Consider the following 27,285-nt stretch of genomic DNA (forward strand, 5'->3'; position numbering starts at 1 on the left):
TTATTTTCTTAAATTTAATTTAAAAAAAAAAAACCCTCCATTTAAAAAAAAAAAAAAAATTACTCATAGCTGCCACAGAATTACACCTTAAAATGCCTCAGAAAGCAGGATGATTTTATTTCGGTTTTTACCAAAAAAGTTGGTGGTTATTGGATATCTAATATGCTGGTGAATGCCAATAAAAATGAGGCAGGATCAGAGGCTAAAATAGGGAAAGAACAAGTTAAAAATTACTTAGGCCATGTCTACACTGTCCCTTACAGTGGTGAAACTTTCTTCACTTGGGTGTGAAAAAACACACCCCTGAGCGATGCACGTTTCAGTGCTGTAAAGTGGCAGCGTAGATAGCGCTGGCAGATATTCCCCTCGCAGAGGTGGTTTTATTACAGCTCCAGGAGACCCCTCTCCCAGCGCTGGAGCCGCAGCTACACAGCCATATTAAAGCCCTGCCGCGGAAGCACTTTAAAGTCAGCTGTATAGACATACCCTTAGACAAGTTCAGTATCTTCAGGTCACCAGGGCCTGTTGAAATACATCCTAGAATACTCAAGGGGCTGTCTGAGGAAATATCTGAGCTATTAGCGATTTATATTTGAAAAGTCATGGAAGATGAGAGCGATTCCAGAGGACTGGATAGGGCAAATGTAGTACCAAAAGGGAAATGAGAACAACCCAGGGAATTACAGACCAGTCAGCTTAACTTCAGTACCTGGAAAGAAAATGGAGCAAATAATTAAGCAATCAATTTGCAAACACTAGAAGATAATAAGGTGATAAGTAGCAGTCATCATGGATTTGTCAAGACTAAATTGTGTCAATCCAACCTAGTAATGACTTTATATCTGATTTGTACCACAATTGACTTGAACCTGTTTGTGGGAGACAGAGGAACAACACAATACAGATCAGCTGTTCGAGTTGCTAATCACTAGCTTAGGTTGGTTATAGCTGGAACTATAAAGTCCTCAGTTTTCCATATTTTGATATCAACCTTAAATATAGTAAAACTCATGACTTGCAGAATCTAGGTAAGCAAAATATTTTTGGGCCAAATCCTCAGCTCTTTTATATAAATTTCCATTGACTTCATTGGAGCTTTATGGAAGAAAAAATTAGCTTAGGATTTGACTTTACAGAGATATTGCTCTTCCTTTCTTGTAATCATACTTTACGGTTTGGTGCACTGAATAGTTTATTCTTGTGAAAGGTTTATACTAGGATTCACATGGTCAGATTCTGCTTTCTGACCACAGGCCTACAATGTATAATATTTTGCTAAACCGACACAATTTACATCTTCCAGATTTTGCTTTTGATTTATACTCTTATTAACATTCCATCTGTTTTCAATAGAATCGAAAGAATGATGAAGCCTCTTATGAGAAAATGTTGAAATTAAGAAGAGAGTTTAGCAGAGCCATAACGATTTTGGAGATGATTAAGAGAAGAGAGAAAACAAAACGGGAGTTGTTGCATTTAACATTAGAAGTTGTGGAAAAAAGGTAAAGTTACCATCCAACATTAACTATGAGAGCCCCACTTTGAATATGTATAAAATACTGCATTAAATAAAGGGGTTTTGTTCTATCTCAAATGCATAGTAACACATTTTGTAAATTAAGCTACTGCTCCTGTATGTATACATGACTTTTGAACTTTTTTGATTAGTTGAAGGCTTAAATCTCACTGTAAACTTCATAAAACTGAAAATTGTATTTGTTGTACAGTTTATTTTTTTTTTTATAATGTTCCCATTAATATGTATAAAGATCCCCTTTTATAACTTTCAGGTACCACTTGGGTGATTATGGAGGTGAAATCCTTAATGAAGTCAAGCTTAATAGACCTGACAAAGAGATGAGCACCACTCCAGCAAATCTTCATAATGGAAACCACCACAAAGTTCAAGAATGTAAAGTTAAGGTAAACTTGTTTTTGTCCACATTGAGACATCTTGTTGCTTTGAACAGCTCTTATAGTTGGGTTGGCTAGTCAATCTAATGTGCAGAATAGGTGCTGGCATTGGGAAAGAGAGTAAAAGACTGTCCCTAGCCTGAAAAGTTTATAGTCTAATGTGGTTCAGATGTCTAGGTATCAGTGACACCTGACATCACAGTTTTTTCTTTAAATAAGAATAATATAGTATTCTTCGTTCCTATCTTTCTCACTACACTCTCTTTTAGTTGTAAGGAGATACATATGTAAACACTTAAATGTGAATTTAAGGGCCTATATCACATACTGAGACATACAGTGAACTACTTTTCTCTTGCGTTCCTTTGGGGAGTAGAGCTTTGAACATTTTTCAGCAGCACAGATACCGATAGCTGTGGACAAAATCATTCCACAACACAAAGATGAGAATATTAGGGAAATGTAGGGTGTCAGTAAAAGGCAATGAAAGAGCTACAGAATTCTAGGGGTTGACATAAACTAGGGATTATGCATCAGAGATCAAGGCCTATTAACATTTCCAGGCAGATAGCTAGCTCAAGAATACAAGCTTTACTATTTATTTTGTATAATGTCAATGCTTAGTAAAAACTGAGCAACCAACATTTTCTGGAAATTCTTTGGGTTGTGTGTCAGTAGTCTGACATTATTGAGAGCTGTGCACTATTGATATCAACTAGCAGTGATTCTGATTTCCTCCCTCTGTTGACAGTGTAATAGTATCAGAAACTGTGTGCTGTTAGTGGAAAACAATGCAGACAAGGTGTGAGCCTTTTAATTCTACGTAGGCACCACAGACTACTAGGAGGGAGAGACCTGGAAGACTTAATGCTATTCTGTTTGTCATGTGCACGTTAATTATTTTGACAGGCTGAGATTGGGAGAGCTGTGGGCTGCCAAATTTTGTGAAGTGTTATCCTTCGCGGAAGAGTGTTGTTCCTTAACTTCCTTCTGTCTATGCTGAACCACAGTTGGTCTAGTTTTATTTTTATACCTACTGACCTTGGGAGTGTTTGTAACATCGGAAAAGTAGGGTTAAAAGAATCATCCATAGCTAGAAATTTTGGACACCTTCAAACTAGTCACACTGCGCAGTTTTTTGTAAACTCAAGCACTGGATGATAAAATTCTGGAGACTTCTCTATTTAAATCATCAGTGGGAGACGCTCCACCAAAGAAATGCTCTCTAACAAATAAACATTTGAAAACTCCTGGTCCAGATACATCAGAAGAGAAGAAACATATCAAGAGTTCAGGTGTAATCTAGCCAGAACATCAAATCAGAATTCCCTACGATGTAGTGGAATTAGATCCACACATCCATCCTCCATTGATCATTTTTTTTTACCTAGTGCTTACCTTTATCCTTCCCTTTTTCTTAGTGCTTCCTGAAAAACACATTCTCGGAGCTCAAAAAACAAGGAAAAAAAATCCTGTAGAGAGATCTTGCTCTCCATTGTATTGGACTGCTCAAAATAGATGGATAAAAATTAGGTATTCAGAACCCCCCAAAAGATTGTAGCATAATTATTTGAATATTCCATTAGAGGATAGTTTTGACCTTTTGTGCAAAATAAAGTAAAATACTTAGTACTGAAGGACTTAAAGTAAACAGTTCCTCAGGGCTACACCATGAATAGAATGAGAGATTCAGGTATTCCTGCACAATGTTGTCTTACTACTTCAAGAAAAGAGCGCTATCCTTGTTTCCAGATGAGAAAAAAATTAAGTTTTTTTTTTTTTCTCCTTGTCTTGTGTCAAATGCTGATTGGTGCTGAGCATCTATAACTCGAACTTAAATTGAAATGGCAATTAGGTCAGTATGCTCAATAGTATGTACTGTAGGTTTTGAATGGTTTGTCTAGTCTAGTTTTAAACTTACTATGTGATGGGACTTCCACCATTGGGAGTCTGTTCCAAAACCTAATGGATCTCATCAAGAGGTGAAACAATTCCTAAATAATTTGTCCCTTCTTGATGCTCACAACCTTCAAATAATTGTATATGGTTATGTCTTTACCTCTTCCCACTTAACCAAGCTATACAATTCTCAGTTCTCTTGGGAACCGTCCTTGCATGAAGCACACCATTGTAATGCAGGAGAGGATGAGGCTGTTAATATTTCCTGGTAATCCAGAAGTCCTTCTGGTCCAAAATCACTGTTAATGATTGTGAAGCACAGAATTAAATACAGTGAAGTATAAAGATCAGTATAAAAAAGCAGGGAAGACAATGAGGAGTTCTATTGCCTATGTGCCTGATTTAAAAAAAACAAACAAACAAAAAAAACAATCATTGTAACAGGAGCAACTCTGAATTTCTGAAACTGTGGTTGGCCTCTATGAGGAGCCTTGGTCAAAGCCGGGGAAAGAAAAGAGGTAAAACGGAGGAAGGAAATGGGAATTCCTTTTTGCTTTATTGTTTCCACTTGGGACAAAGCAGAATCAGAACTGTGCACTGAATGTTATTTGGACAGATGGTTCTCCTTTTGCTGAGCTCTGAGAGGAAATGACACATCAAAAAGAAAAAAATTTAAGCAGTGGCAGACATCAGAATCTACACATTTAAAATATAGTAGAATACAACATCTGTTTTCAGGGTTTTTTTAAGTGCGGAGAGGAGACTAATGGGAGTGGATTGCTGCCACCATTTAACTGTTTTTTCTGTTAAAGAAATGTCTGTCAGAGAGATCCTGCTTTTTTAAAAGTATATAGGTCATGGGCACACTTCAGTTTTATTGTAATGAAACAGCATTTAAAAATTGAATTGACAAAAGTCTATTGCAGGAACTTATTATAAGATATTCCTAAGTTGTTTGCCCTTTTGCTTTCTAGAATCATTCCAGAATATGATTTTATAGCTATGACTGTATTATGACTATGAATTACAGTTTTTATTTAACACTAGTGACACCTACTGGTTAGTTAAGTTAATTTCAGGCAGTTACCTTTATTCTGTTGCAAGAACTTACTTGCCTTGTACTCTGTGTGTGTTTTTTTTTTTTTTTAATTAAGGCAAAGATACAATAAAACATAAATATAGTACATATCTTACTTGCGTAGGATCAGGTTATATTATTCAAAGATCCTGGCTAAAGATTCTGTCTTTCTAGCTGGGGAGCCCTCCTCTTCTGAGCATTCTAGAAAGGGTGACCAAATTTCTAAATACCTATCCATTGTACTGTGTATTATCAGTTATTAAAATGAGTTCAATTGCTTGCATTAGCTACAATCCAACATTGGTGCTGACAAGTTAAATTCTTAGAAAAACTTGTTGTTTCCTCAGCAGCCAAACTGTGTCTTTCTTATAACAGAAAAGGAGAGATTGAAGATAAGCATCCTTTAAAGTATCTTGAGAGTTCTGAAGTTTAACTGTTGCTGATGAGTATTTATTCTTGAGTAAAGTTTGTGATTTAATTCTGATCAAGCTTTATACTGTAGATTAATCTTGCTGAAGTAAGCTACTAGGATGAAATAGTAATAACCATTAGCATTGGAGTCTAAACAAAATGAAAAGTGATGAAATAAGAAATAAATGGAATAAACCCAGATCATTGTTCTTCGTTCCATATCCCAAGCAAATTTAAAACATTTAAGAGAATTGCACGTCTTGTGGCTTAGGAAACCTGAGTTTTGGAAAATAACCAGAATGGGATTTTCAGCTACAGGATATTGAATTGATTGGTCCAAAAACCCACAACTCCCTTCTGTAGTCTAAAAAAGATATTTGTTCACTATAAAAGATATTTCATTGGTCCTTTTGTTTAACTCTGAGATTGCAAACAATAATGCCTTCCCAAATGTATGTTTCAGGAAAAGAGGAGAGTAGTTTTAATGAATTAAGGAATATTATGTTTTCTTTCTCCTGTCCAAAAAACCCTTCTATACAAACAGCATCCTCACCACCCATCTCTAAAGGAAGACGTGTCAGATGTTGTCCGTCAAAAGAAGAAGTATCCAAAGAAGCCTAAAATAGAGAGTGTAATAACTCCTCAGCAGCCCAATACTGAGACATTGCCTGTTATCAGTAAGAGTGACATTAAACAGTATGACTTCCACAGTTCAGATGAAGATGAATTCCCACAGGTAATTTTTAACTAAAATAAAATACAAGTAGTTACTTTAGCTGGGGGGGGGCAAAATCAAAATTGACTTGAGTTTAAGTGATCTAACCTCAAAAGTGGGTATATGGTTCTCCTGATCAGAGATTGTGAATAGTTGGGTTTAGACAAATGCTTATATAGCATAATCATGTAAAATAATTGAGATTCGTTCTGTTATTTTGACAAAGATAGAGGGGCCTAGCAATTAGAGGAGGGAGGGGCCTGGGAGGTAGATAGACTTAGTTATATTCCTGACGCTGTTGTAAAATGGGTTAATAATACTTACCCAACTTTCTAAAGAGCTCTGAGATCCACTGAAAAAAAGCTGTATAAATGCCAAGTGTGAGAATTCCTTATGTGGCCATCAAGTTTTTATCTCAAATACCCTTCATTTTTGTGAACTCTATGTAGGTGTTTGTACACCTGTATTTTAGAGAACCCTCTTCCACCATCTGTTTCTCTGACAAATGCTGCTACCAAGATAGTGTATTATAAATTATGTTGGAAATGCTTTCTCATCAGTTCTAGATTTTTTTCCTGATATTTCTGGTATGATTTTCTCAGTTTTAAGCATTTAAATAGATAACTTGGGTGGCAGTTTCGGCAGCTGTGGTTCAGTGGATGAAGCACAAGACTGGGAGTCAGGACATCTGGTTTTATTGCTGATTCTCCCACTGATTTATTGTATGACCCTGGGGATGTTACTTTACCTTTCTGTGCTTCATTTCCCTCTCCCCCACAAAAAAAGTTACCTGTTTTTAATCCATCTTTTGTAAGCTATTTGAAAATCTCCGAATACAAAGCACTACATAAACTTAGAGTAGCATTACTCAATATACAGTCAAAAATAGTTAATTGCTTATGACCTATATTTAATTATTGGTGGCTTTAAAGAGGCCGTGAAGTATCTCTAAATTGTGGATAGTACGATTATAGAGAATGAATTTGCTTGTGCTTTAGGTACCCTCACCAGTATCAGAACCTGAAGAAGAAAATGATCCCGATGGACCTTGTGCTTTCAGAAGGAGAGCGGGATGCCAGTATTATGCTGTAAGAATTTTTGTTGCTGTTTTTTAATAACGTACTGGCAGCATGCTAATATTAAGAGGAGTGTCTCTATCTGAGCCAAGGAATTAGACAGGCTGTTTGGTCAATCCAAAAAAAATCTTCACAATAACCTTTCATTTTGGGCTTATCTTTCTTCCATATCTTTCTTTCTCTTTTCTTACTGTAGATTCAGTGAGTGCGTCAAGATCATCTAGAGCACTTGCAGCTAGTCAAATCAACCATCACTGCTAAGAAACAGGGCGTACTGCTTTCTAGTTCTCCCAGTTCCTTTTCCCCCTCAGCCTTAATGTTCTGACACAAATATCAAGGGTTCTGAGGTGGCACATAAACCTGGATATGCCATATTATAGCACATTTAATTAAGTGTTTGTCTACACAAACAAGGTGGGATGTGAATCTGTCTTCCAGTAGCTTGCTGTGTTCTAACTGTCCATATGGACCCTACTGATGTGCACTGATAGTTAATGTGCTTTGGTCCAGACCTGTTTCAAATGTCAAGTAAATGTTTGTGTAGACAAGCCCCAAGAAACAGCGGTTTAGATCTGTTAATATTTAGGACAACTAAAGAGATTTAAACTGAAACCATGTAGAGTCATCTAAGTGTAAGTCACTTAGTCATCTCATAAGTCATCTAATGCAGAAGTTATAATAAATATCAACATTCTTTTTAGTAACTGCTATATAAATATACTTCTTGAGTCAAAGAACTTCCACTGCATGCATCAGATGAAGTGGGTTTTAGCCCACGAAAGCTTATGCCCAAATAAATTTGTTGGTCTCTAAGGTGCCACAAGTACTCCTCTTCTTTTTTTTTAAAGAACTTGGGGTTAATAGAGATTTATTTTTTATATCAAGATGCTGTTTAAATAGATTACAGTGAGTACTTAAAATAGAGTACTTTGCCTTTATACCAGAGGTCTGTCTTGAACGCTAATCTAAAATCTGTATGTGCAGTTTCATTAATTATGCTTTTTTTTTGCTTGAAATAATTGAATTTTAAAATACAGAAGATAACTAGACTACCTTTGAAAGGTATTTGATGTAGCATTCTAAATGGAAATATCATAAACTTCTTGTAAAAGATCTCTTAACTGTTTAGAAATAAACAGTGTGAAAATTGGCTCAGTTCAGGCACGAGATAATTTACTTAGAGGAAGATTACTGTGCTTCAAATTCTTGATCACCCAGAATAATCCAGTAACTGGGCAAGCTTAAATGACCGTCTTTCTCTTCCCATCCTTGAGGGGCCCACAGCAAATGAGCTGCAAGAGGACTACTTAAAAAAAATTAAGTGAAATTCATCAGAAAAATTATCATCCCAAGAAAGACATGTATTCATTTTTATATGTTTATAAAAATGCTGTTTTGCATTCTCGTATTACACCAAAATGTATTAATACTTAGTGAAAGTGAATATCCTTTGAGATCATCCAGATTCTTAAAGAAGAGTACAAAATTCTTTGAAAGTGTAGTATAACCTCCCAGACATGGGTGGTGCTTCAGCCTTCAAACTTGAAACAGTTTAGCAAAATGTCCAACCATAAGTGTTTCCATACCACCTCAGCGGTGTAGGGACGGGAGAGGACGAAAATAGTGACATGATTAGAATTTAAAATACTCATCTACACAAACTAAAGAAGCGTCTGCTAAAATATATTTTATTTTTCAGCTCCTGAAATTCTTTTTTGCCTTCAGAAATTGACTTGTTTTGTATAGCATATGTTTTATCAAAGCATACTTCTGTGATTTTCTAGATAGTCTGGATTTTAGTAAGGACATTAGTAAGATAATACAATTCTGTTATTTTATTGTTTTGAAATATCGAGAAAAGAAAAACCTGAGTCTTAACATATGAAAGCATTTATTTTATATAAGCTCTGTATGCTTTTGTCAATCTTAAGAAGTAAGCTTTACTCTGAAATTTTTTGCGCTTTTCTTCCTGCTCTGTACACACAGGCTGCTGCATCACAGAGGGAAAATGTGAGGCCAGTGTGATTTGGAAACTGGCTGACTCAATCCTCAGAGCTTGAAACAGATGTCTTGGTTTTGAAACTGTGGCAGTGGGGGAGATCTTTAGTCCTCTAAGTATACCTGACACTTATAGGTTCATTGGTCATAAGTGTTGATCACCTAAAACTCCTTTTTGAAATCAGTGGTAGCTGTAGATGCTTAACACTGTCAAAATCAGCCTGAATGCATATAGCGGAACAGGATTGAGACTAATCCTGTAGTACCATATCTTCTTAGCTCCAGAGGCATTGAGATCACTCACCAAACAGCTGCTCAGACATTGGTGAAGTGTCTACTGCAGAGGACCCCATAAGCAAGCTGCCACCATACCTACAGAGTGATCCAATCTCTTTGCTTGCGCTACTGAGACATAAGAGGCTGGGTAGTGACACACAATCCTTTTTGTAAACTTAATCTTAAAATACAAGTATTTAAAAGACATACTATTTAATTTAAAAACATCATATTTAATTACATTAACTTCCCTGTAATGAACTAGGTTGGTTGGTGAAGAGGACAAAAAAGTTTTTATACAATACCCAGAATGTAGAATGTGTACTCCCTAAAAGTCTACAGGAGGATCTTAGGTCTCGACTAAGCAGGTCAGATGTGTTCAAGTATCAGGGGGTAGCCGTGTTAGTCTGAATCCGCAAAAACAACAAGGAGTCCGGTGGCACCTTAGAAACTAATATTTATTTGGGCATAAGCTTTCGTGGGTAAAAAACCACTTCAGTTATCTCCGCAGTCTCCCAAGTGACTTGATTCCTTCTTTGGACACTGTGGGTCATGAAGCTCTCTGTATTTGTTCCTCTTTTTCTCCCATAGGTTTTCTTGAGTGCATCTCATGGTTCTGTAGCCTCAGGCGTATCTTAGTGATTTCCAGGTTCCTACGGGTTATCAGATGTTATTACTCTAGTGCTCTTCTACTTTGCAGATACTTACGATTGATCAGGCTGTTGGCTTGTACATTTACATCCAGCTCCGGTTCCCTAGTGACTAGCTGGCTCGTTTGTTCTTCAGTTTTGCTGAATTTTCTGAGTGCTGGCAGCAAGTGCCATCCCTGGTTGGCCACTAATTTAGTCATTAAATCTACTCAGCTGTAGAGGTTTGGCTGTAGCTTCCTCCTCCTCAGCTCTTCCAGCAGCAAAATGAATGATTTTTGAGTGCACTTTTTTTTCTGGTACAATCAAGAAAGGAGATCCGTTGTGGCACTCCCCTCCTCCCCCCCAAACCCACAAAATTCCCACCTCTTTGTCGCACAGGCATACTTTTTTCCCCTGCAGAAAGAGTTGTCTGACCCCTTAGTTTTGTGATCTAAACTTTTGCTAGTTTGAAAACATAAGAGTTGACAAAGTGGGTCAGACCATGGTTTATCTTACCCAGTATCCTGTCTCTGACAGTGACCCATACTAGAGCTTCAGGAGGAATGTACTGAACAAGGCAATTACGAAATGATCCAGCCCTGTCTTCCATTCCCAGCTTCTGGTAGAGGTTTAAGGTCGCCCCGAGTATGGGTTTGCATTCCTGACCATCTTGGCTAATAGCAATTGATGGACCTATCTTCCATGAACTTACCTAGTTCTTTTTTGAACTCAGTTATACTGAGAGCATTCCTCCATGTTTCAGTCATAGGTAATGTTGTAAGATACTTTTAAGAAATGGTATTATACATTCATAGTTTTCTTGACCCAAACATATGCCATAAATTTGTACAAAATGTAATTTTCTTCTCCTCTCCAGCCTCGTTTGGACCAAACTAATTATTCATGTGAGGATTCGGAATTGGCAGAATTTGACAAGCTGAGGTATAGGCATTGCCTCACAACCCTTACGGTTCCAAGAAGATGCATAGGATTTGCAAGAAGGCGAATTGGGAGGGGAGGAAGGTAGAGTGGCATTGCTTTGATTCTTTTGGCCCTTTTAACCCTCCCATCTCTTAAAAAGAGATCACATAACTAATGTCTATTAAATTGTGTTTTTTTTTCTTTTTAAATCAGGGTTATAATGGACCGAATATCTACAGAACACGATCCTGTCCTGAAACAGATAGACCCCGAAATGCTAAATAGTTTTTCAAGCTCTTCCCAAACTGTAGACTTTTCTTCTAATTTCTCACGGACCAATGCTTCCAATAAACATTGTGAAAACAGACTGTCCCTTTCTGAAATATTAAGCAATATCCGATCATGTCGACTGCAGTGTTTCCAGCCAAGGCTACTAAATTTACAGGACAGTGATAGTGAAGAATGTACCTCAAGGAAACCAGGGCAGACTGTGACTAATAAAAGAGTTTCTGCAGCATCTGTAGCTTTATTGAACACCAGCAAGAATGGCATATCAGGTAGGCAAGGATTTGAATTGTTGTGGAACTTGACATTTACATCTCCTATGTTATCCCTGGGATTGGGCTGACAACGCCATCAGTGGGGATACGTGACCAAACAAGTACAGGTAAAAACTAGTGATTTTGAAGGTTTGAGATGCACAAAATCTTCACAAAAAACAACTTTAAGTTTCTGTAAAAAAATTTGGGTAAAAGGCCAGATAATGTGTTAGATAATGCAGATTTGGGTATTCATGGATCAAAAAGTCAGGAATTACCTGTGTTTCAGTGCTGCTGCTCTGCACCTCCAGTTGCTGAGATTGAGAGTTTTGAACATATCTTGTTAGCTGAACCACTGTGTGAGGAAGGAAAAATGCTCCTTGTAAGTGCAAAACAGCATTTATTTTAAAGGGCTTATTCATTTGGCTTTCATATCCTGCTGAAGCAGAGAGAAAGGAGCAAGAATATGTTTATATAAAGCACTGGTGTTGTAATAGCAGTGCAATAACTATTTTTATGTGTGTGTATTGACTCCATTAATGTGTATGTGTAGTGGGAAGTTTCTGTCTGAGGGAATACCAGTTCTTGAAGTATAATATATCTACATGTACCACAGTCTGACTGTCACTCATTAGCTTCAGGAGAAGAGTTGTCAGTTGTATCTTGATGAAAGTCGTGAGTAACAGATGCATTATTTTCATCCCATGAAATGACAGTTTGTTTATGGCTTTTGTGGAAGGTCATAATTTTGTATAACTAATTTTGGTGAAGTAGTCTTTGATGGGACTTTTTGTGTGCAATTATTGACTATTTAGGAATTCTTTCTTCTGTTCTAAATCCATCCCCTGCCCCCAAACTTTAACATGTATAAATGGCATCCAGTACCTAGATATAACTTTTATTTTTTTGAGCTGTCATTCGGATCCTTCTTTGTAGTGCTTGGAGTAATTTGAATAGCAGAGTCTGTCAGAGCTGCGCAAGTGTCTTGTGCCTCCTTGTGCTACCTTACAAGGTCAGCATAAAGAGTGGAGCAGCTTTGACCCTCCCTCAGTTCTGTCTTGTTGCCTGTGGCAGCAAGATAGAACATGATGAGCGTCTGACCCACTAGTTTTTAACTTGGGCTAAATTATCTTAAATTCTTCAAAAAAATCTTCAGTACTCTTCTGATTCACTTACATATGACCACCATGAATAATACTTACCCATCTCTGCTGACTATTGATGCACACACTCTCCTATACCTGGCTCCTCTATATGACAGATTTGAAAACTGTGGGATTCAAGCCTTGCTTGTCTTATGATTGACTGATTTCCATTGAAAGATAGACACCCATAGGTATGCCTTTTGTTAAGGAGAATCCCGTGTGTTGGTGTGCCTACTATTTTCTGCAAGAACATGTAAGTTATGAGACACCCAATTGAAATTTCATCTTCTGGAGCAACATATAGGGGTCTCTTCAAACTGAGAGGAGATAACAAGCTAGCATCATCCAACACACTGTCTAGCAGATAGGTGATGTCAAAGACGAGTGGAGAAGATGAAGCCAAGCAGGGACGCGGCATCACGGAGAAAAATCTGCCTCATCACAACTTTGAGTGGCAAATTGCCAGGCCCTACTGTCCAGATATGACTTTTTGACCTGGGATAGAGCAACCCCCCCTCTCTCAAAACTCCCATGTGACAACTGGGAGAAGATCAGAAATATTCAGGGAAGGCCAGTTGCTGATCAAGATGGCCATACGGGCTCCAGCGGATGCCGCCGACACCACATGCAGATATATGGTCGCAACAATGACGATGAGCAGAGAGTCCTGGCTCAAAGCATTGGGCAACCCTAGAGAGGTTCAGGTCACAATCCAGGACTTATATGGAACTATTTAGTGAGTGAATGGATAGTGCTTTGCACCCTTTCAGAGATTCAAAGGGCATCCTGCACTACCTGGGTTTTACATCCCATCCCTGTACCATAAGCTGTATCACCCTCAACCCCCATCAAGACAACAGGTGCCAACCTGTCATTCTAGGCAACTTGAGTACCATGCCTTCCTCCTACTTGGCAATGCATCGTGCTTCTACAGAATTTCAGCAAATTTGACAGGATGGTTAGGAGCCACATCACATCTAGTCCAGAGAGCATGAACTTCAGCAACCACCTTACCCCATGTGTGTGGCCTGCCGTAAGCTTGGACAGATGGATGTTAGAGATCATTGCCCATGGGTACCCCATCCAATTCTACTTTTTAACCCGTATCCACCTCCTTTTCCTATCAGGGACCCTTTGCACAAGAGCCTGTAAAAAGCAGAGGTGACGTTGCTTTGCATTGGAAGCCATGGAGGAGGTGCACCAGAATTCAGGGGAAGAGGCCTGTACTCCTGGCGTTCCTTAATCCTGAAGAAGAAAAAGGGGGTCTTTGTACTGTCCTAGAGCTGAGAAGGCTTAGCAAGTACTTACGCCATCTTAGGTTCAAGGTGGTAATGCTTGCCTCCCATCTTTCCATGTCTTCGAGCTTAAGATTTGGTTTGTGGTTCTCAATTTGCGCAGCACAGATTTTGACAGACAATGCATTAACAGTGTATTATATAAACAAGATAGGCACTAATAGTGCTCGGCCATAACCCCTCTATCAGGAGGTCATCAGGCTATGGACCTGGTGTCACTGGATAACCCCTCTGGATCTACACTTTCCTGGAACTGGTTACAGTCTGGTGGATTTCTTAAGCAGGCATGCAGTAACCAACTATGAATGGTCAGTACAGACGTCTATCATATTGCACCAATGGGGAACTCCCCAATAGATCTGTTCATCGCAGTGGGCAATGCCAAATGTCCAGACTTCCACTCCAGGGAGGGTATTAGCTTAGACTCCTTTCTGAACACCTTCCTGCTACAGTGGTCTGCAGATCTTCCCTCCTCTCCACCCCAGTGTTCCTGATCCTGAGGGTGATCTCAAAAATCAGCCTGGACAAAGCCGTCTTGATCCTAATAGCTCCCTACTGGCAGAGGAAATTTTGGGTGTCTGAATTCCTGTACGTGTTTGTTCCATCTCCTGTTTTTTCCCCCATCTGTCCAGACATGAAATAGAGCCAGTTTAAAGCCAGAAGGGACCATCAAATCATCTAGTCTGATCCCCAGCACATGCACACTAAACTCAGCAACCACAATTAGTCCACAGGAGACTAGACTAGACTAATAATCTGCCACAGGCTGAGAATAGAAAGGACAGAGGTATATTAGTGCCCAAGCCCCATGCAGTGGCAGGGAGATGACTGAGAGAGATACACACACAATCATCTTGGCAAGTGACCTGCATCCTTATGGTGCTGAGGAAGGTGAAGGTGTCAGACTAGCAGGAAGTCACTGCTAGTTTGACATGAGGGAAAGTTCCGTCCACGTCCACATATGGCGACCAGTGAGACCCTGAGCAAGAAACAGCTACCTGAGAGAGAGAATTCTAGCTGCCACCTCAGAGCCCTATCCCATCTCCCATTTCCATCACTGATGCTTCAGAGGAAGGAGATTTTAAAACAACAAAAACCAGAATAAGTGTCTCTTTCTGACCCCTCCAGGTGGCCATCTAAAACCATGAAGCAAGAGCTTTTATTACTAAAAGATGTAAGCTGGAAGTTAGCCCCAGAATAGCTGAGGCCACCTTCTACCATCACAAGCAACCCAGTTATATAGACACACTCATACGTTTGTCTAGCTCACTCTTAAAACTAATTAAGTTTGTTTGCCTTCACAACTCCTACAACCCCCTGATGGTTAGAAACCACCTTCTAGTTTCTAGTCTGAATATGTTCATGGCCAGTTTATATCCATTTGTTCTTGTGCCAACATTGTCCTTTTGCTTCAGTCACTTTTCACCATCCCTGGTATTACCCCTTTAATGTATTTATAGAGAGGAGTCATATCCCCTCTCTTCTTTTTTGCTAGACTAAACCAGCCAAGTTTTTCGTGTCCTCCATTCCCTTAATCATCCTAGTAGCTGTTCTCTGCACTGGTTCCTGGCTGAATTAATCTTTCTGGAACCTGGGGAACCAGAATTGTACACAGTATTCCAAATGAGGTTTTATCAGTGTCTTGTAGAATGGCATTAACACTTCTCTGTCTCCACTAGAAATGCCGGACCTGATCCTAACATCACATTTGCCTTTTTCACAGCTGCATCACACGGATGGCTCAGTGTCATCCTGTGATTGACCCACATACCCAAGTCTCTCTCCTCCTCTGTTGTGTCTGTCTTATGACCCCGCAGCTTCTAGCAGAAATTCTTATTAGACCCTGAGTGCATGACCTTGTACTTTATATTATTGAATTTCATCCCATTACTGTCACTCCAGCCTTCAAGGTAAATTAGATTTTCTTGTATAATGTTCCAATCCTCCTCTGTATTGACGCTGCCTTCCAGGTTTGTATCAGTAAACTTCATTAGCATGCTTCTACTTTCTGTGCCAAGGTAATTAATAAAAATATTAAATAAGATTCGTCCCAAGAGTAACTCCACTAGTGACCTCCTTCCAGTCTGAGAGATCACCTTTCAGCACATCTCATTGCCTTCTCTCCTTTAGCCAGTTCCTTATCCACCTTATAATTCTTGTACTGATCTCCCCCAATTCAATTAATAATTTCCCATGAGCTACCAGGTCAATTGCTTTACTGAAGTCCAAGTATATTAGCACTACTACACTTCCCTTATCTAGAAAAAGTTATTTCCTTAAAGAAGAAAATAAGGGTAGCCTGGCATGATCTGTCTTTGGTAAATCCATGTTGCATTACATCTTTTCTGTTTACTGCCATGAATTTAATATTCTTTCTATCACAATTTGTTTTAAGTTTGTGTATACTACTGAGATCAAATTAACCAATTTGTAATTGCCTGGATCTGTTTTTTTCCTTTAAGTATAGATATGACGTTCGTTATCCTTCAGGCATGTGGTGCCACCATCAAGTAGATAGAGGTATTAAAAATCCTTGCTACTGGACTAGCAATCTCATGTGCCAGATATCTGAGAACCACTATCAAATATTGCACCCAGCCCTGCAGTTGTTGCACCTGGCAGCTTGGAAGTAGGCTGGTTGAGCTCTATTGGCAGAGACTGTTTTTGACAGGTTCAATAAAACCTCATAGAAAGCCTGGAAATCGTCTACCAGAAAGATCTACCCCTCCAAATGAAAATGGTTCTACTATGGGGAATCCAGCATAAATTAATTCCAGTTAATACCAGAAATCTACATGCCACACTTTAACTACATGCCACACTTTAAATAGGCTGGATTGACTCTTAGTGCTCGCAAAATCCACCTTGCAGCATTATCAACATGTCACACTTTGATGCAGTCATACTTAGTCTTCACTCATCCAACAATATCCAGATCCTTCAAGGACCTCCTGCATACATACCCATGTGTTAGAGACCTGACTCCTGCATGAGATCTTAACACCATCCTCCTGAAACTCATGGAACCTCCGTTCAAGCTATCATCAGATAGCTGCATCATCACCTTGCCCTTAAGATGTGCTTTCTGGGAGCTATTAACTCAGCATGGAGGGTCAGCGAGCTCTAAACTCTTATGTCTGGATCTCCTTGTATCTCATTTCATAGGGACAGAGTGGTTCTGAGACTGCACCCTAAACTCATCCCTAAGGTAATCTTAGAGTTTCACTTCAATCAACCTGCCAGTCTTCTTCCTGATACTACCCTCTATGGGAGAGAAGAAGCTACTTACTTTGGATGGTTCCAGAGCCTTGCTTTATTACCTTTCAGACAGTCTCCCTGCCTCTTTGTGGTTGTATCAGGCTTGCTGAAAAGCCAAGCCATCTTATCTAACTGAATCATTCACTGTATCTCCACCTGCTGTCAATTAGCTGGTGAACCTCTATTTCCAAACATCAAGGCATACTCCACCAAGACACTGGCAGCATCTTCTGTCTTTTTCAGAAATGTGTCAATATCTGAGATCTATAAAGTAACAACATAGAGCAACCCACTGACTGTAATTAAACAGTCTAGAGTGGCCCCCTTAGCATCATCTGCGACTCTGCATTGGGAAGCTTTGCACAGAGCAGAGGACCCTTCCCAGATGGCAAGGACTTGGCCGCAGGGCCAGGAGAAAACCTTTGTAATCTTGTCCATCTGCCACTCATCTGCGGCTGTCATCAAATGCCTTTTCTGCATTAAAACATCCTTCTCCTTCTCACTTAATCCTCCCTTTCCCTCACTGGCTCCATCGTCCCTTCCTGATTTACCCTCACCTCTCTATAGTTCAGCTAACTCTGCCTGCTACTTTTTCTTCCCCTCTTGATCCCAATCTCCCCCATTTCCCACCAGCTGAAATCCAGGTCCCACATCCTCCTCACTTCTGGTGACATTTATCCTAATTCTGGCCCTCCCTCCATGCCCACTCTCTCCACATCCTACACACACTTCTGTCATCACCTCTGCCCCTTTTATGTCACCATTCCTAACTTCACACCCATCCCTTTTTTCCCCCATCCCTTCTTCCCTTTTCTTGCTGACTTTGGAACCACTTCATCTTTATTAAGATCACAATGTATTCACATCTCACTCCTTCCAGCTCACAGTTCTTACAGAGACCTGGATCCCTTTAGCTGAAGCTGCGTCTGAAGCTGCCCTTTCTTATGAGCCTCTCATCTCATGCTCTCCGCATTGGATCAGACTGGGGTGAGGGTGTTGGGCTGCTTCCAACATTTCCCTCTTCCCATTCTTTCTCCTTGTTCAAATAGCTCTGCATCTGACTGTCATCTCTCTTCCCCTTCCAAGTTGCTGACAACTATCATTCACCTAACTCTTCCCCAGCAGTCTTTCTCTCTCATTTTGACTTTTGGCTCTCTCCACAATCTCCCACATATCTCCTCATATTCAGCTTCTACGTTCATGACCCATCTGACATCTTAGCTGCATATTTCCTCGCCCTCAACTCTTCATTTGATCTGCACCTCTTGCCAGTTGTCCCACTCATTAAAGGGCCATTGACTATGCTGCTCTCCTTGCGTCACTGTACTCCACTTTTAACTCTCATTACAAGATCAGCCATGACTCATCCCCATCATCCACTTCATCAGTTTCTTCTTGCCTTGCCTTCCTTTTCCCCCCTACAACTCTTCTCCTTATCCACTGTCACAGATGCAGAAGTTTCTCATCTGCTGTCCTCCTCTAACCCCTCCACTTGCCCCAGAGACTCCATGCCACGTCCTGATCTCCCTTGCACCCACTCTCATCCTCTCATTTGCTAGTCACATCCTCCACTCTCTTCTGGCTTTTCCCCCTCACAATACAAGTATGCTTTAGTCTGTTCCATCTTTTTTAAAAAAACAACAACAAGCAAAACAAACAAAAAACCCCACCTGTGACCTTACGTGCCTCTCCAGTGAATGCTTTATCTCTAAGCTCATTGAATGCACTGTCTGTAATTGCTTTCTGGAGTTCCTCTCCTCCAAATCTATCCTAGACCCTTTCCAGTCTGGCTTCTATCCCCTGCACTCCACTGAAACTGCTCATGCCAAAGTCTTCCTAGTCAACCTTAGAAACAGTACTCTGTCTGCGTTCTCGACCTTTCAACAGCCTTCGACACCAACTATGCTCAATCTTGTCCAACCTTATCCATGAGTGTCCTTTCCTAGTTCTGCTTCTTCCTCTGTAATCACTTCTTCAGCATGCCCCCTTTCAACTTTCTGAGAGGGTTCCAAAGGGCTTAGTCCTTGGTCTCCTTCTCTTCTGTGTCTCTGAGTAATCTCATCTGCAAACAGAAATTCAACGACTATTTCTACATTGTTGACTCATTGATCTACCTCTTTTCTCTAAACCGGTTTCCTTCTATCTAAACTAAAATCTTGGCCCCACTCTGACATTTTTTCCTGGGTGTCTAGCTGTCAGCTCGTGTTCAATGTGGCTAAAACACAGCACTTGACCTTTCCCTCTCTTCCTCTTTTGATCATTGTGGGCAACACCACTGGGCCTGAATGTCATCTTCAACTCTGATGTCTCTGTAGGTCGTCACATCCAGACTAAGGCCATGTCTATATTAGTGATCTTACAGCTGTAAGATCACTTGTATAGCCTCTCTGTGCTGACTGGAGAGAGTTCTTCCATCAACATAATACAACCACCTTAACAAGCGATGGTAGCTATGTCCACAGGAGAAGCTCTCTCACCAACACAGCCCTATGCACACTACTACTTAGGTTTTTTCACACCCCTGAGTGACATAAGTTTTGCCGACATAAGTGGTCATGTAGACATAGTTTAAGTCTTGCAGATTCTTTCTGCATAACCTCTCTAAGTTGTGACCATTCCTAGCCATCCACACAGTCAGAATTCCTGTTCAGGCTCTCATCTCAATTGCTGCAACATCCTTTTCTCTGACCTTGACAAATGCAATCCTGCTTGTTCATGTCCATTCAGAATGCTGCTGCAGAGATTGTTCTCTGAGCCCATTGCTTTAACGATGTCACCTCTTTTGAGTTCCTCAACTACCCCACCTCTTTTATTTGCTCAAAGAAAAGCTGCTTGTCTTCTTTCACAGCTCTTCATGGCTTAACCCCACCCTACCTCCTGTTCAGTATCAAAATGTTGACTCTCTCGCCTCCAGTCTGCCAATGATTTCAGTCTCCATTTGTTAAATTTTCAAATAAGCACTTTCATGCTTTCTCCCATGTTGCCCCTCATGCTTGGGAGGAGTTCTCCATAAACATTTGCAAAGCTATTTCATTATCCTCCTTCAGATCCCTACTTAAAACTTTCCTTTGCCATGATGTTTACACAAATCTTGATGTTAGGCTGCTGGTGTTCTGAAACCGCTGCCTGTCATGCTGAGCAGCATTGGCTAGTTGTTTCCTTGTACTCCCCTAGTATCTGTCTGTATCTGTTGTTGTCTTATATGTAAATTATAGCAACTTCAGAATTCAGGACTTAATCTCCCATTTGTGCATATAATAACTAAACTGAAGGATTTCTTTATTTTAAGACAGTTTTTAATATTTGCCAAATACTTATTAAACAAATTATTTTCTCTAAAGATGAAAATGATGAGAATTCTTGTGTACTTGCAATTTTAAGATTTATTGTTAATTTATTAAATGTTCTAAATTTCATATTTAATGTTTTATAGTTGTAATACAAGATTGTACACACAGCATTACCTGTGACAGTGTTTTTAGATCTAAATTCCATTTTATTTATCACTTAAAGTGTACAAAAATTGGTTATATTTTTGTAAAATGTTCTATTCCTTATGCAGCTATGAAATAACCTTTAATAATGGAAGCTTAGGATAAACCACAAAGCTTTTTGCTTTTGCTGTCTTTAGAGACCATACATAAGTACAATGCAACCCAGTTAAAGTTGCTGTAGGAACCTTAACTTGTACATTTTCTGACTTCATAAATTTAACATTGCAACTTTAACATTGTACTAATACAGCTTTTTGGTATATATTGATAGTGTCACAGGTTTTCCTGGCATGTGAGACTTTTTAAACCAGATAGTCCTGGTCTGAATAATTTTTAAAATATAAGAACCCAGTTCTGCAATTCCTTACTACTAAGTGTAGAACACAATGCCCATGGGACAACTCAAGGTATTAAGTGCTTCCTCACCAGCAAGGATGTGTAGGATTGGGCCCTAAATTTGATAGATAACAGAAGAATGATTGACTGCTAATGAGGAGGAGACAATACAGTGTAACAGAAAAAGAAACAGCTATTGCAAGTTGCTTGTTGCACCGGAGCATTGTGTCTACACAACGGGTTTGCACCAGTACATTTATGCTGATGTGAAAAACCCAAGTGTAGACAAGGACGAAGACTGCTTGCGCTTGTTGTTAAAAATGAAACATCAGCTTGTGATATGTAAAAAAAATTTTTAACCTCTCAGTTGTGTCACTTGCCAAACAACATTTGCTGAATTTGCAATGTAGCACATCTGGAATCTAATTTTTAAAAATATTTGACCTAATATGTTTCTGATGGTATTTTTAATTGTGCAGTGCATAAACCACAGAAGTAGGCACTTGATTTATTTATTTTAGATCTATAAAATGACAAGAATTAATAATGTATGAATTTGAAAAATAAAACCACATACTTACGATCAGTATTGTGTACAGGGACGACATAGTTCGTGGTTCCATTCAGGAGATAATTGTCAGCCCGTGGTGTGACAGCATGAGTTTAACTTGCAAAAAACCACCACAAATCTAACTTTAAAGAGCTTACAATGAAGAACCAGGAAAGATCCATTTTTGGAAAGGTTATTGTCTTAACTGAAAATAAGTCTTACGGTTACCTGCTGTGATCTTCAGTGCATAAGAAATATGTAAAACAACTCCTGCCTTGTACTCACAATTTTATTTATTAATATTATTGCCTTGCTTTGTTTGTATTACAATGATGCCCAAAATGTTCTAGCTACTTTACAAATATGTGAAGAGGGGTGTCTGTTCCTAAGCACTTGATTTTAAGAGAATAAATGTGTGAATCTAGTGCTCATAGATGGTGCCAGATCAGCATATGAATAAAGAACAGTTGGTTCAAACTAAATTTTTCTTTCTTTCTCGTGTTACATCAGTTGGAAAGGGGGAAGTGGTTTGAAGAATTAGCATAGACACTGGAGTAGTGTGGCCTTTCAGATCAAAGTGGTGCAAACTTTCATGGCCCTTTTCATGGATCTATTGCTAAGCCTAGACAATTAGGTTACACTGCTGGTAAAAATAACTTCAAGTTTCAAATACCTCAAGTTTGCTAGGAAATGTGACCACTTCCAGCAGTTTCCATTATCATTTATGATCACTGTAGCATCCAGAGGTCTGGTTGTACTCAGTGCTGTGCAGGCCTATGTTGAAAGACCACCTTTTCCCTGAAGAACTTTCAGGCAAGGTACAACAGTGTTAGTGTACAGACAACTGGAAGAAATGTTTGAATGAGGGAAACAGAAATAGGCATGTGTAGCTAGATACTATGAGGCAACTATCCAGCCTAGGGATGATAAATGAATGTTGAACTGCAACTTCTTTGTGAGGCTGAAGGTGGAAGCCATGTGATGGCTTTAGTTTATGCATATTATAGCAGTCCACCTCTTGAGCAGGACAGAGCAGGTTGCTCTTGGCTCCCAGTCCACTTTCATTACTAGTTCAAGTTCTTTGGGCCTGATCTTTAAAATTACAAGTGGGTCAGGGCTCAGTGAACATCAGTAACTACACTGCAATCCATCAGCTCTTCTCCCCCCGCGCCAGTTGTTTCTCTGGGACAATGATTCTAATGAAGGATGTAAGAGTCATAGATAAGCACACTTGTATGAGTGATTTGGCCATGGAATGAAGCAGTTAGACTAATGAAAAGTCTACCCATCTTTAGGGCAATATGAAAAATCCTCGTATTAGATAATAAGCTTTCTCACCATAGCAGGAATGATATATACCATTCTCTGATGCAGAGATTATTATTACTGAGGAAGGGAGAAGAGCAGAAGACTCCATTAATTTCACTGTGGACCTTGCGCTGCACATTTAATTTATATGTGCACTCAAATGCTACCGTGATGGCAGCCCTAGAAAATCCGAAAATAGATATCAACACTACAGATTAAAATCCTCAAACAATGGAATCTTTACAACTTTGCAAACTTCCACATCCCCTTAATTTGCTTTAATCACGATGCGGAGAGTGACAATGCAGGATCATTCAGTTCTTGGGCTCTAAGATTGACAAGGATATTAAAGGTGATTTTCAGATTCAGACCACCAGCTAATTTCAGATTGACCACTAAAAAGTCATTAGGTGATAGATACTGATGTTGCTAGGATTCATACCAGTGACATAGGTAAGAATGTTTGTCATTACTAAAGTCCTAGGTTCTGTAGTCTCCTACATACATTGAAATATTTCATATTTGTAACGTGTTAAAGGTAATTAAAAAATCTATCTGGAAATATTTGTGCAACTGATATATGGGTCAACACTTAACTAATTTGTGAGCTCTCTGGGACAGGGACTTTCTTTTACAACATGTATGTACAGTGTCTAGCAAGCTGCAGCTCTGATTCTTGATTGGAGCCTGAGTTACTGCAATACAGATAATAAAAATAAATTATAATTAAGTAGATATTATAAATGACTATGCATCATTTAGGTTTATTTTTTAAAGAATCAGGCAATAACAAACATACCCTACCAAATTTTAAGAACAAAACTATAGGTTTATCTTCCCAGTTCCTTACTGGGCCTTACTGTCCTCATTTTTGCTAATTTTAAAAGACTTTTGTGAGGTGATTGATTCTCACACAAAGTTTTGTTCACTGACTGAACCTGTTGTGCATACCTTTTCAACAGTAATTCAGTCAAGGTATGGAATTTAGGAAATTAAAGAGAAAAGAAACTAGGCAGAAATAAAAACAAACTACCACTGTACAATTTTTTTAAACCACGTTGGAAAGGCTGGTAAAGTACCAAAAAGCTAACTGCAATGCCTATGGATGTAAAACTGAATTAATTTGCTTTATTAATGTGTTTTAAGAGTGTATGTGTGGATGTAAACTAATAGGGACACTTTTACAAATAGAAACATAAACATAAAAGTGTATACCTGAGTCAGATTTCATTATAGAAGGTGGCATAGCTCAATAAAGTGTGTGCCTATAAATTAATCAGGAGCTTTTTTATTTTTTAACCACACACACACACGACACGTAGTTTGAAAAGGATTTTGCTGTGAAGTGAGTAATATTATGTGTGGCAAATTTAACAAGATTTAATTGTGAACATCACTAGTCATCATATTTGAACTACAGGTATCTTATTTCATTCTAGGGAAAAGGGAAGAACAAATAAGCTGACTAAAGATTTATTTTGCTTGCTTATTCAGATTAGCCCCATTAGGCATAAATGTAAAGAAAATCTTGGTTTAAAAAAAAAAGTCTACAAGTCTGATGATTCAACATCTGTGTTTTGAGAGTGGGAGGTGAGAAAGATCAGTCAGAATGAACTATTCTGCTCTTGTGTCTAGTCCTGTTTCAGCTATTTCCTGCAGCATCCCTCTAAACAATAAATAAAGAATTACTATTGCAGTAGTACCTGACTCAAAAAGTTGGTTTTCCTGGGATGTTGGGAAGCCCACTTAATTATAGAGCGCTATGAGAAAATATTTGCATACTGGTTTCTGAGTATGATCTGACTTGACTGTAACTTTGCTTACTTAAAATGGGATTTTCATAAAGCTGGGTGTATTGTAAGTAGCAGATGAACTAGAGCAAACACTGAAAGTGTAGAATGGTTAATATTTTAATTGTTAGCATGGTGTTTTTTTATTCAGAAGATACTATTCCTGTAGATTCTAGATATAATTTGGGGTTGCAATACCATTGAGCATATGTAATTATAGTTGAGAATGAGATGCTGCAAGGTTTAATGAACTGGAACTTTGGCTATCAAATCCGCTCTTTGTCAGCACCTAAAAGAACTTAATTCTATGACTGAATAAAATCCAGGTAGCATTAAGATGTTGACAATATTTTAAATTAATTTGCTTGAGGAAATAAGGATTCTGGCTAAATTAGATACGGGAAACAATAGATAAGGGTAACACAGTTGGTGGTTGGTATATTTGTCATAACTATGAACCAGTAAATGACCAAGAATAAGCAGTCTTACATTGTTTTGCTTTGTTATCATAGGGATACCTAGTATTCTACATGCACCTCACACAGTGTTAATTCTGATGTGGTTATTACTGCAATCATAGCTTAGATTCTGGCCTCTGACTTCTTTTGAATGATCTTCAGTTTATATGTGTGTTTTGCACAGGAAGGGGAAATAGGGGAGAGTTCATTCTGCTCTATTTCTTTCCCTTTCCCACCCATATCTATAATCCTCTATTGACCTTTCAGTTCTGCTTTAAGCAGCAGTGTTTCCTAAATCTTTTAGCTTTCAGTATGCTTTGTTTTCCTTCAAATTGTTGAATTCTGGTTTGAAGAAAAATATCTTGGCATTGAAACACTATTCCAGACATATGTAATTTTATATATATCTATATCTATATCTATCTATCTATCTATCTATATAATGCATCCGATGAAGTGAGCTGTAGCTCATGAAAGCTTATGCTCAAATAAATTTGTTAGTCTCTAAGGTGCCACAAATTCTCCTTTTCTTATTCCAGACTAAATGCTTAACAAAACTTTCAGTTCAGAACAGATTTACAGTAAAAGCTTTGTTATCCTGCATGTTCGGGGAATAGGGGGTGCTGTTTAATCAAAAATTCCAATTAACTAAGAGTTATGCTTACCAACGGAATACCAATTTTCAAAGAATTAGAATACAATAAAATTAATGAAGTATAAAATAGTATACAGGTACTCACAAATCCAGCAGTAGTACTGCACTGCAGAGTAGTTGGTTTCTTGAAGCACTTAAGTGTATATAGGTAAAGTTTTCTATACAGTAGGTTATCTTATGACACTACATATCACTATGGGCAGTGCATGGTGTACACCCAGATCACTAAAAATACACTTAACACTAAAACTATACTGAACATAATTTAATCTTTGATGATTCAGAAGGCACTTCAGGATCTTGCAGTGCCTTAGGGTCGTCGTCATAAATTATCATTGTAGCTGTAGAAGGTGTAGGAGATTGGGCTGAATCTGTAATGACCCAATGACACACCGTGGAAGTTGCTTTTTTGAATAAATCTCTGATATCAGTTTGCTTACTTGTCTTCTGTCTCTTTTGCATAAAAGTCGAGTGCAGAATGTGTAATTGCATAACCTCCTGGTCAGTATACTAGTCCTGGTTACTAGATTGAAGATTTGTATTGGGAGCGATCAGAAATGCCGGTTAATAGAGTTTTCCAGATGATAAAGTGCCAGATAACAGCTTTTACTGTGTATTGCAGCTGTTTACGTGAGTCTTCAGAGAATAAAGTATCCAATAGTTGTCACCATAGGATCATATACAGTAATTGGATATGGGAAAGAATTAAAGTCCATTCCTTTACAAGTGTAAAATATGGTCCCTCAACAGACTTAGAGGTTTTTTCTCCTAGTGAAAAGCTGGTATGATGAAAAAACAGGCTATTCATTATGGTCATTTCAATTCATTTTTTATAACATAGGGATACTGATATTTTCATTATGATAACCTACAAAAAAAAAAACTGATGACATTCCTCTTCAGTCTTGCACTTCACTAAACGTAATCCTGTGCTAAAATTTGACTTTCAGGTTTGGAGTTCATTAAATTGGGAATTGATGACATTTTTTTGTATTGTGCTGAGGCTGGCCAGTGCAGGTGGTGTCTGTCTTGTGGGACATATCCTTTCCCACCATGGGAACAACATAAGGAATGTCATCTTTATTTGCTTTTGTGGCTGAATGAGTACACAGGTAGCAGTTCTCATAGCAGCCAGTGGGGAAAGTAAATCAGTGGGGTGGTGATGGCCTTTATAACTGTTTTCTCTTCCTGGATGAAACTGATCACTGGGTTAGTTATTATTCCTATGGCTGCATTAAAATCTCAGGAATAGTGACAGCCTGCACCTTGCCTTTATTCAACAGCATGCAGCAACTTGTAGCTATTTTTCTAGCAGTTTTCACCCACTCATCTCAAAGCACTTTATAAAAAGAAGATAGCCACCATCATCCCCATTTTGTAGATATGGAAATTGAGGCACACAGCACTTCCCTTCCTAATGCCCTGTGAGAAGGTGATATCCTTCAGGTTTGCCTCAATGTGTTTCTTACTAGTCAGCGAACTTTTTAATCTCCCTTGACATCTGACCCCCCACCCCCCGCCATTAATGAGGCCTTGATGT

General features: G+C 38.8%; 1 protein-coding gene across 1 annotated transcript in view; it reads left to right on the forward strand.

Annotated features, from left to right (window-relative positions):
• The window catches only part of EPC2 (enhancer of polycomb 2), an 85,142-nt gene that overhangs the window by 49,873 nt on the left and 7,984 nt on the right, over window positions 1-27,285 (forward strand). Inside the window, exons 5-10 of the mRNA XM_048869109.2 lie at window positions 1,354-1,502; window positions 1,791-1,923; window positions 5,847-6,038; window positions 7,016-7,105; window positions 10,874-11,019; window positions 11,131-11,474. Coding sequence (XP_048725066.1) covers window positions 1,354-1,502; window positions 1,791-1,923; window positions 5,847-6,038; window positions 7,016-7,105; window positions 10,874-11,019; window positions 11,131-11,474 — 1,054 coding nt within the window. The remainder of the gene's footprint in view (window positions 1-1,353; window positions 1,503-1,790; window positions 1,924-5,846; window positions 6,039-7,015; window positions 7,106-10,873; window positions 11,020-11,130; window positions 11,475-27,285) is intronic.

This window comes from Caretta caretta, chromosome 11 (genome assembly GCF_965140235.1).
Source record: "Caretta caretta isolate rCarCar2 chromosome 11, rCarCar1.hap1, whole genome shotgun sequence".
Lineage (NCBI taxonomy): Eukaryota > Metazoa > Chordata > Testudines > Cheloniidae > Caretta > Caretta caretta.